Consider the following 9,710-nt stretch of genomic DNA (forward strand, 5'->3'; position numbering starts at 1 on the left):
AGATTCTGAAAATTTTCCAGTTCTGAGGTGCTCCTAAAATGACAATATGATTGTGAAAGAGAATGTAGCTTGCTTTGATAATGTTGAAAGTTTTAGGTTAGCATTTACAACTTTGGTCTTGGTGGAGAGATCTCAATGGTCACTATAGCACATTGTTAATTTTAAAAATTGTGTTTAAAACATTAAATGTACCTTGTATAGACCAAAAATATACAATGAATTATTCTTTCGAAATATTAAAACCTCGACTTATCCACCTAAGGATCATTAAAATATATGAGGTTGGTCAATTTATTTAGGGGGAAAGATTTTATCCTTCAATAAATTACATACCTGCAGTTTAGGTAGTATGGAATGTTTTTCACCAGTCGTTTATCCATTACAATTTGTCTAAGTGCATTATGGGCTGTCGATCCTTTCTTCAGGTACTCCTTTGTCTGACTACCATCTTCTAAAGGGCTGTGTTGGCATGTGCTTACTGTTGAGTTTGCAAAAGGTACAAACCAATCATGTTCATTTACAACATGATGGAGCACACCATACCAAACATCCTTAAAATACAATTATAAGAATTAACCTACAATGAATGTAATGATCACTCGATTTCTTTGTAGTGACTCGATGCAAAATTCATAACAGAAACAATAAATACTGAAGGAATAGCTTTGTATCTGTAGGATGAATTTAAACTTCTCCTACAACCAAAGCAATTTGATGAGAAGTAATTTACAAAATAAATTGAAATTTTGGCAAAATAAAACTTACAAGGAACTCTTCAGAAGTGCTAGAAACTTCTGCACAGTGCCAGTAATGATTTACCACATCCTTGACCCATCCACCCAATTCTTTGTTTCCTTTTTCTTGACTGATCTGCAATAGAAACTATAAATAATAACAAAATATCTTAATTTCAAATAAGACAACTTTCCATCTGAGACAATTATGAAAGTCATGTACCTATCTCAGGGTGAGAGAGCCTTTAACAATGAGCAGTAACAAGGCTGTAAAAATTTTTATTTAAAGTACATGTAAAAACCCTGCTTTCACAAAGTTTATCATTAAATTCAAAGAAGAAACACACCAGTTTTTTGTGTTATGTTTTTTATTTTCTAAAAGACATTTCAAAATTGGGGGGGGGGGGGGGTTTAAACTGTGTATCAAACAGCAGGTAATGTCATAGATTTCATTAAACATCAACAATTTAAAAAATGCCTATACCTTTGTGAGTTTCTTTCCCAAGTTCTTTGTCCCATGCCAGACATCAAACGAGTGCTTTATTTCTGGGAAATCCTTTTCTTATAATCAAAATAAAGTACATGTATATGTGATTGGTAAACAAGAAATCTGAGCGAAGAAAGGAAAAGAGCACTTTAATCATTCAGACAATAAATTTCAATAAAATATATAAATGTAATTACACAAAATATGAGGAGTAAAAATCCTTGAAATAGAATAATTAATCTTTAACTTATAGGTCTGAGTCTCAATGTCAGAGATTTTTATGATTATGATCATTAGAACTTACTCATCACTGAAGCTATTTGGACATGTGCATCGGTCACCACCTCAACAACTTTGATGCCTTTGTCTTTAAAAAACTGCATCCCACGCTGGAAGCAAGCTTTCTCCAGGTTGGTGCTTTTCCGGTCAGTGGATCGTTTGTCCATTGTGGTGATGCATAAAATTTTCTTGGATGTATATTCCATAAAAGTGTATGAACAGTATTGTGCACTGTGCCCAGGACTGTCCATACGTCCATCACCTAGAAAATGAAACTGTGCAGAATTAATGAAAAAAAATTAAATAAACAAATTAAATTAAATTTAAGTTCATATTTGTAAATAGCAAATAGTGTTGTTCAGTCCAGATTCAACTGTCATAGAGTTGAGGTCATGCACATTTAAATAAACTAAAATATGTCCGTTGGATCTGAGAAACCTGACTCTACACCAAACATGTATATCAAGAACTAAAATTGTTTATCCAAAAGGGTTTGTTTCACATTATTACATCCATTTTATCCAATTAAAAGAAAGATTGGCCCTTTGAGAAACTATCAGGAACTGCTTCAAAAAATTCAAGTTGAATGATGCATGTATACTATTATTATCATTTATTCCATATAGAACTCTTCATTTTTAAATTTATTCTTATGTATCCAGTTTGAATTGGTTTAATTATTTACCTAACACAATGACATCGGTATTTTGGAATTCTCTAAGAGTATCTTCTTGTTTCTGAATCCAAAACCTGTCAATCGCTGGGACTAGGTAAGTTTTCTGAATTCTGTGAAAAGTTGAAGAGCTTAGAATAGGAAGTTTCAAGAATTTTGCCAGTGTTGCAATTTTCTGGAAGTTGTTGCCAGACAATAGGATGGCCGATGCAAAGACCAGGTCTCCAGCATGCAGTCTTCTATTTAGAATTGGCTGTGAACACCATCTATTCACAACATGACCTCTTTTGCAGACCTACAATAATCAAATATGTATTTGATTAAATATTTAAAAAAAGAAGGCTTTATATATATTCAAAATTCATGAAAGACAAACTTTTAACACAGTAAAGTTACTAGGTAAGTAAGGCCACGCCAATTTAATTTCTTGTTCGTCAGACATTTTATGAAAAAATAATGAATGGACTAGCCGTTAAATAATAATAATAATATTACTTTTTGGTTGGCAAAATTTTTAGGCGGGGCGTGAAAAAAAATTAGCGGACAATTATATTTCTGATTTTTGGAGTAAGCAGATTAAAAGTACAAATAAATAGAGCAGAAATATAACAGAAAATAGCATGGAATTCCAATGGTGTGGGAATTTTAAATTAATATTATTTGTATAGTTTTGTTCAGGTCCGATGAACAACAAATTTTATTGGTGTGGCCTAATATTTAATTTCCCAAAAAATCATTTAAATGATCTAACTAAAAGAATAGTCCTTCTTAGATAAAATACAGATGTCATAACATTTCCCTAACAGATGCTTGTACATATCTGCAAAGATCTTTATCAATACAGTTAAACTGATAAACATATAGATATTTTCTCTCTCATAAAATATGTTCAGAATGACTCTTACCCATTTAAGATATGTTGCGGAACCAATATTATCCACACAAATACTGATGGATTCATTACAAATTTTGCAGATGGTACTGATCTGTGTGTTGGCCAAATCTAACAAGGGCTGTTGGTATACAAGGAGAGGGCAGTCATTAGTTAAAGTTTCTATGTCCTCAATACTATTTATTCTCTTGTAGTCCGTTTCTACAGCATCAGCAGGGTCATCCCCACATATGTCAGAATCATCATCCGAGTCCTCTATAGGAATATGGTCTGCATTACTGGGTCTGTAATATCAATATACACAGATGTTTAAGATGAAACATCTGTACAATTAATATGAATAAAATTCAAAAGGCTTTCCAGAATGTTTATGTATTTGTTTACGAATTATATTTTTTTCCTAACAGATATTAGCTAGATATATCTGTTACCTGAGTGTTAAGTTGAAACTGGGCTGATATTCTTCATCAGAATCAGATGAATTATCTTCAAGCAAGCACATTTCATCTTCCTCAATTGTAAGACTGTCAAGAACAAAGAAAACACTTAATTTTGCATATTATAATATTATAGTTTTAGTCTGTAAATCTTTTGTCAAACCTAATGTAATACAACCTGTAATATGATAACAAGGTACAACTTACTCGAAAGGATTAATAAAGGAATTTGACTTCTCCATTGCTTTCTTCTTTGCACTACTGCAAATCTCTTCAATTCCTGACATATCTGACTCTCTGTAAATAAAATAAAATAAAAACAGCTGTCAGAGAGAGACCACTAAGTGCTGTCATAGAAAATGGTCAACTATACCTAATACAATAAATTAGTAATGATTAGAAATAAGGAAGGCAACATATTCTATCTGCTGGCATTAATGATATAAAGATATACAAAGGGACAGAAAAAATATGACCCATGTAGCAGTAAGTGCTGACAGGTTTGCCCTTTATTTCAGTGTAAAGGGTTGGAGATCAACTGTAACAGGTTAGTCCCTTACCATACTTACCCACCGATTGTATATTTACTGAAATGACTGGCATCAATCACATTTTTACTGAAATGACTGGCATCAATTGCATGTCTTTTTTAAAATGATTGGAAATTTTGCCACTCTGACACACTGCCTGATACACAAGTGCTTTGATTAGGTAGACATAATTTGGACTTTAAACAATACTTAATTTATCAAAAATTTTGGTATGTAGAGACCAGGTTACAGGAAAACCAGAATACATGGACACAAAACTCTGCTAAATATTTAACAATTTTGAAATTCTGATTTTCTGAAAGCAGCAAAAAACTTTATCAGAGTTCATGAAAAGGAAAATTATAAGGAAGGTAAACATTGAAACAAATTTTTTGATGTATTCCGATATTTTTAATGATGGCCAAATATTATTCAAGATTCCTCAGCATTATTAAACACTAAATAAAGGATATAAATACATTGCAAGAAATTCAAAATTACCTAAGATTTTCTCCAGCTGATGATATGTCGGACACATCACATGAAGTGGGGAAAAGAGAAGGTACACGTAGTGGTCCAGGTGTTGATGTTACAGCATGCAATTTTCTTTCTGTATTATTTACATGATAACTGTAAAAGAAAAAAATGATATGCAATGTAGAGATTCTCCTTGGTAACACGTCCACACAGCAGGACTCAACATTAACATTTGTCCACTTGTCCAGTACAATTTAAAAAAAAAATTACAAGTTAAAATTTGGACCAGTAAATGTCTTGGTCTGACATTTGTCCAGTTGGACAAGTGGCAAAGAAAGCTAATATAGAGCCCTGTACAGTCTGAAGAGAACTTGTAAATAAAAAAAGTTCAGAGAAATTATAGAACAGTGTTTGAAATAACCATGCTCCCGAGCGCCCGAGGTGCAAAAATTTTGTCATGGGCAAAAAAATTTTCATGTATAAATGCCAGGCTGTACTTTTAAAATTTTCCTATAAATTAAAATTTATCCGGTAGATATTTGATAAACCTCCCTCAAATCAACTAATATTACTGGCTTCAAAGAGTTACAAGCAGTAATATGGTAATATCACGAAAGGTAATGTAGGTAAATCAAGCTACGTAGCAAAATCTAATGATTGTACCAGACCTGTTTAATATAAAACTTTACTGTATGTGCTGCGCCTGCATGGCCTGTAGTTGTAAACACCTCAACTCCACATTATCACACACACAATACGAAATACACACAGTGACACTGCACACAATATTGTACTGAAGATTTTTATTTTTGTTAAACGATTTTAAACCTTTGGACATCTTTGAACAGGTTTATAATCTAGGTTAATACTATTTCTGTCATGTTTTCATTATTTTAACTTATAATATTAAAAATATACATATATATGACTCGCAAACAAGGGTTTCTATATTTTCATTACGATTTCCCCTTAGGAGGCCTCATATCTGGTTTATCGTAGTGCATATTGTAAAGCTATTTTTTAAAGTAGTTTTCTTCTTTTTATCGGCTATATTCTTGAATATATATCTTGTGATTTGTTTCTATATATGTATCACTTTTGTTAAAACAATCGTGTGAATGAAAGACAAACAAACATTGAGGAAAACACATGTCTGAGACTTACTTGTTCAGCAAAATCCTGGCTACTTCGGCATGTGTATCCACATTCAACATGGCTTTCAATTCATTCCAGCGTTCAAACTGGTTACCTATATATACCCTGCTTTTGTTCCATTTGGCTGATACACTTGCTCTATTTCTTTTTCTTGCAGAATCAGTTAAACAGCGCTTTCTTCCTCGGTTAGAGGTGCTGTTTTCCGACATGTTTGTTTTAATTTACCGGGTTGAGCATGCGCGAAAAGCTTTCCGAATGAGTTCAAACTTGGGGTCATATGAATAGACGCAGGACTAAATCGAATTTTTGTCATCCTGCACAATAATTCAAGGAAACAACATTTCACTTGTGTAGAGTACGAATAACAGTTAAAAATCGATAAGTATGAAAAATATTCCTTTTAATATTATCATAAACTTTGGATTTCACAACATTCAAAACGATACCAAAAAAAAAGGTATTTCCCTAGATAATATGCCTTTAATTGACTGATCTGCAATAGAAACTATAAATAATAACAAAATATCTTAATTTCAAATAAGACAACTTTCCATCTGAGACAATTATGAAAGTCATGTACCTATCTCAGGGTGAGAGAGCCTTTAACAATGAGCAGTAACAAGGCTGTAAAAATTTTTATTTAAAGTACATGTAAAAACCCTGCTTTCACAAAGTTTATCATTAAATTCAAAGAAGAAACACACCAGTTTTTTGTGTTATGTTTTTTATTTTCTAAAAGACATTTCAAAATTGGGGGGGGGGGGGGGGTTAAACTGTGTATCAAACAGCAGGTAATGTCATAGATTTCATTAAACATCAACAATTTAAAAAATGCCTATACCTTTGTGAGTTTCTTTCCCAAGTTCTTTGTCCCATGCCAGACATCAAACGAGTGCTTTATTTCTGGGAAATCCTTTTCTTATAATCAAAATAAAGTACATGTATATGTGATTGGTAAACAAGAAATCTGAGCGAAGAAAGGAAAAGAGCACTTTAATCATTCAGACAATAAATTTCAATAAAATATATAAATGTAATTACACAAAATATGAGGAGTAAAAATCCTTGAAATAGAATAATTAATCTTTAACTTATAGGTCTGAGTCTCAATGTCAGAGATTTTTATGATTATGATCATTAGAACTTACTCATCACTGAAGCTATTTGGACATGTGCATCGGTCACCACCTCAACAACTTTGATGCCTTTGTCTTTAAAAAACTGCATCCCACGCTGGAAGCAAGCTTTCTCCAGGTTGGTGCTTTTCCGGTCAGTGGATCGTTTGTCCATTGTGGTGATGCATAAAATTTTCTTGGATGTATATTCCATAAAAGTGTATGAACAGTATTGTGCACTGTGCCCAGGACTGTCCATACGTCCATCACCTAGAAAATGAAACTGTGCAGAATTAATGAAAAAAAATTAAATAAACAAATTAAATTAAATTTAAGTTCATATTTGTAAATAGCAAATAGTGTTGTTCAGTCCAGATTCAACTGTCATAGAGTTGAGGTCATGCACATTTAAATAAACTAAAATATGTCCGTTGGATCTGAGAAACCTGACTCTACACCAAACATGTATATCAAGAACTAAAATTGTTTATCCAAAAGGGTTTGTTTCACATTATTACATCCATTTTATCCAATTAAAAGAAAAATTGGTCCTTTGAGAAACTATCAGGAACTGCTTCAAAAAATTCAAGTTGAATGATGCATGTATACTATTATTATCATTTATTCCATATAGAACTCTTCATTTTTAAATTTATTCTTATGTATCCAGTTTGAATTGGTTTAATTATTTACCTAACACAATGACATCGGTATTTTGGAATTCTCTAAGAGTATCTTCTTGTTTCTGAATCCAAAACCTGTCAATCGCTGGGACTAGGTAAGTTTTCTGAATTCTGTGAAAAGTTGAAGAGCTTAGAATAGGAAGTTTCAAGAATTTTGCCAGTGTTGCAATTTTCTGGAAGTTGTTGCCAGACAATAGGATGGCCGATGCAAAGACCAGGTCTCCAGCATGCAGTCTTCTATTTAGAATTGGCTGTGAACACCATCTATTCACAACATGACCTCTTTTGCAGACCTACAATAATCAAATATGTATTTGATTAAATATTTAAAAAAAGAAGGCTTTATATATATTCAAAATTCATGAAAGACAAACTTTTAACACAGTAAAGTTACTAGGTAAGTAAGGCCACGCCAATTTAATTTCTTGTTCGTCAGACATTTTATGAAAAAATAATGAATGGACTAGCCGTTAAATAATAATAATAATATTACTTTTTGGTTGGCAAAATTTTTAGGCGGGGCGTGAAAAAAAATTAGCGGACAATTATATTTCTGATTTTTGGAGTAAGCAGATTAAAAGTACAAATAAATAGAGCAGAAATATAACAGAAAATAGCATGGAATTCCAATGGTGTGGGAATTTTAAATTAATATTATTTGTATAGTTTTGTTCAGGTCCGATGAACAACAAATTTTATTGGTGTGGCCTAATATTTAATTTCCCAAAAAATCATTTAAATGATCTAACTAAAAGAATAGTCCTTCTTAGATAAAATACAGATGTCATAACATTTCCCTAACAGATGCTTGTACATATCTGCAAAGATCTTTATCAATACAGTTAAACTGATAAACATATAGATATTTTCTCTCTCATAAAATATGTTCAGAATGACTCTTACCCATTTAAGATATGTTGCGGAACCAATATTATCCACACAAATACTGATGGATTCATTACAAATTTTGCAGATGGTACTGATCTGTGTGTTGGCCAAATCTAACAAGGGCTGTTGGTATACAAGGAGAGGGCAGTCATTAGTTAAAGTTTCTATGTCCTCAATACTATTTATTCTCTTGTAGTCCGTTTCTACAGCATCAGCAGGGTCATCCCCACATATGTCAGAATCATCATCCGAGTCCTCTATAGGAATATGGTCTGCATTACTGGGTCTGTAATATCAATATACACAGATGTTTAAGATGAAACATCTGTACAATTAATATGAATAAAATTCAAAAGGCTTTCCAGAATGTTTATGTATTTGTTTACGAATTATATTTTTTTCCTAACAGATATTAGCTAGATATATCTGTTACCTGAGTGTTAAGTTGAAACTGGGCTGATATTCTTCATCAGAATCAGATGAATTATCTTCAAGCAAGCACATTTCATCTTCCTCAATTGTAAGACTGTCAAGAACAAAGAAAACACTTAATTTTGCATATTATAATATTATAGTTTTAGTCTGTAAATCTTTTGTCAAACCTAATGTAATACAACCTGTAATATGATAACAAGGTACAACTTACTCGAAAGGATTAATAAAGGAATTTGACTTCTCCATTGCTTTCTTCTTTGCACTACTGCAAATCTCTTCAATTCCTGACATATCTGACTCTCTGTAAATAAAATAAAATAAAAACAGCTGTCAGAGAGAGACCACTAAGTGCTGTCATAGAAAATGGTCAACTATACCTAATACAATAAATTAGTAATGATTAGAAATAAGGAAGGCAACATATTCTATCTGCTGGCATTAATGATATAAAGATATACAAAGGGACAGAAAAAATATGACCCATGTAGCAGTAAGTGCTGACAGGTTTGCCCTTTATTTCAGTGTAAAGGGTTGGAGATCAACTGTAACAGGTTAGTCCCTTACCATACTTACCCACCGATTGTATATTTACTGAAATGACTGGCATCAATCACATTTTTACTGAAATGACTGGCATCAATTGCATGTCTTTTTTAAAATGATTGGAAATTTTGCCACTCTGACACACTGCCTGATACACAAGTGCTTTGATTAGGTAGACATAATTTGGACTTTAAACAATACTTAATTTATCAAAAATTTTGGTATGTAGAGACCAGGTTACAGGAAAACCAGAATACATGGACACAAAACTCTGCTAAATATTTAACAATTTTGAAATTCTGATTTTCTGAAAGCAGCAAAAAACTTTATCAGAGTTCATGAAAAGGAAAATTATAAGGAAGGTAAACATTGAAACAAATTT

The 9,710-nt window shown here is 32.2% G+C and overlaps 2 protein-coding genes across 3 annotated transcripts; both read right to left on the bottom strand.

Annotated features, from left to right (window-relative positions):
• Positions 1 to 286: 286 nt before the first annotated feature.
• On the bottom strand, positions 287 to 6,030 carry LOC134254679 (uncharacterized). Of its 2 annotated transcripts, XM_062737219.1 has the most exons (10): positions 5,674 to 6,030; positions 4,534 to 4,662; positions 3,710 to 3,799; positions 3,497 to 3,589; positions 3,079 to 3,349; positions 2,186 to 2,468; positions 1,526 to 1,762; positions 1,219 to 1,295; positions 766 to 870; positions 287 to 551 (listed from the first exon to the last, which is right to left on the bottom strand). In XM_062737219.1, exons 1-10 carry the CDS (start codon positions 5,871 to 5,873, stop codon positions 318 to 320), a joined length of 1,719 nt encoding a protein of 572 aa, XP_062593203.1. In that variant the 5' UTR covers positions 5,874 to 6,030; the 3' UTR covers positions 287 to 317. The 2 variants fall into 2 exon arrangements, with proteins under 2 accessions (XP_062593203.1, XP_062593204.1); XM_062737220.1 differs by lacking the exon at positions 1,219 to 1,295 and having other exon boundaries at positions 415 to 551.
• A 459-nt stretch (positions 6,031 to 6,489) lies between these two features.
• Positions 6,490 to 9,082, bottom strand: LOC134254680 (uncharacterized). The gene is made up of 6 exons (XM_062737221.1): positions 8,997 to 9,082; positions 8,784 to 8,876; positions 8,366 to 8,636; positions 7,473 to 7,755; positions 6,813 to 7,049; positions 6,490 to 6,582 (listed from the first exon to the last, which is right to left on the bottom strand). Exons 1-6 carry the CDS (start codon positions 9,074 to 9,076, stop codon positions 6,500 to 6,502), a joined length of 1,047 nt encoding a protein of 348 aa, XP_062593205.1. The 5' UTR covers positions 9,077 to 9,082; the 3' UTR covers positions 6,490 to 6,499.
• Between the last annotated feature and the right edge of the window lie 628 nt (positions 9,083 to 9,710).

Source organism: Saccostrea cucullata, unplaced genomic scaffold (assembly GCF_032062105.1).
Source record: "Saccostrea cucullata isolate Sc308-1 unplaced genomic scaffold, CSIRO_AGI_Scuc_v1 ctg17867, whole genome shotgun sequence".
NCBI classification, from domain to species: Eukaryota; Metazoa; Mollusca; class Bivalvia; order Ostreida; family Ostreidae; genus Saccostrea; species Saccostrea cuccullata.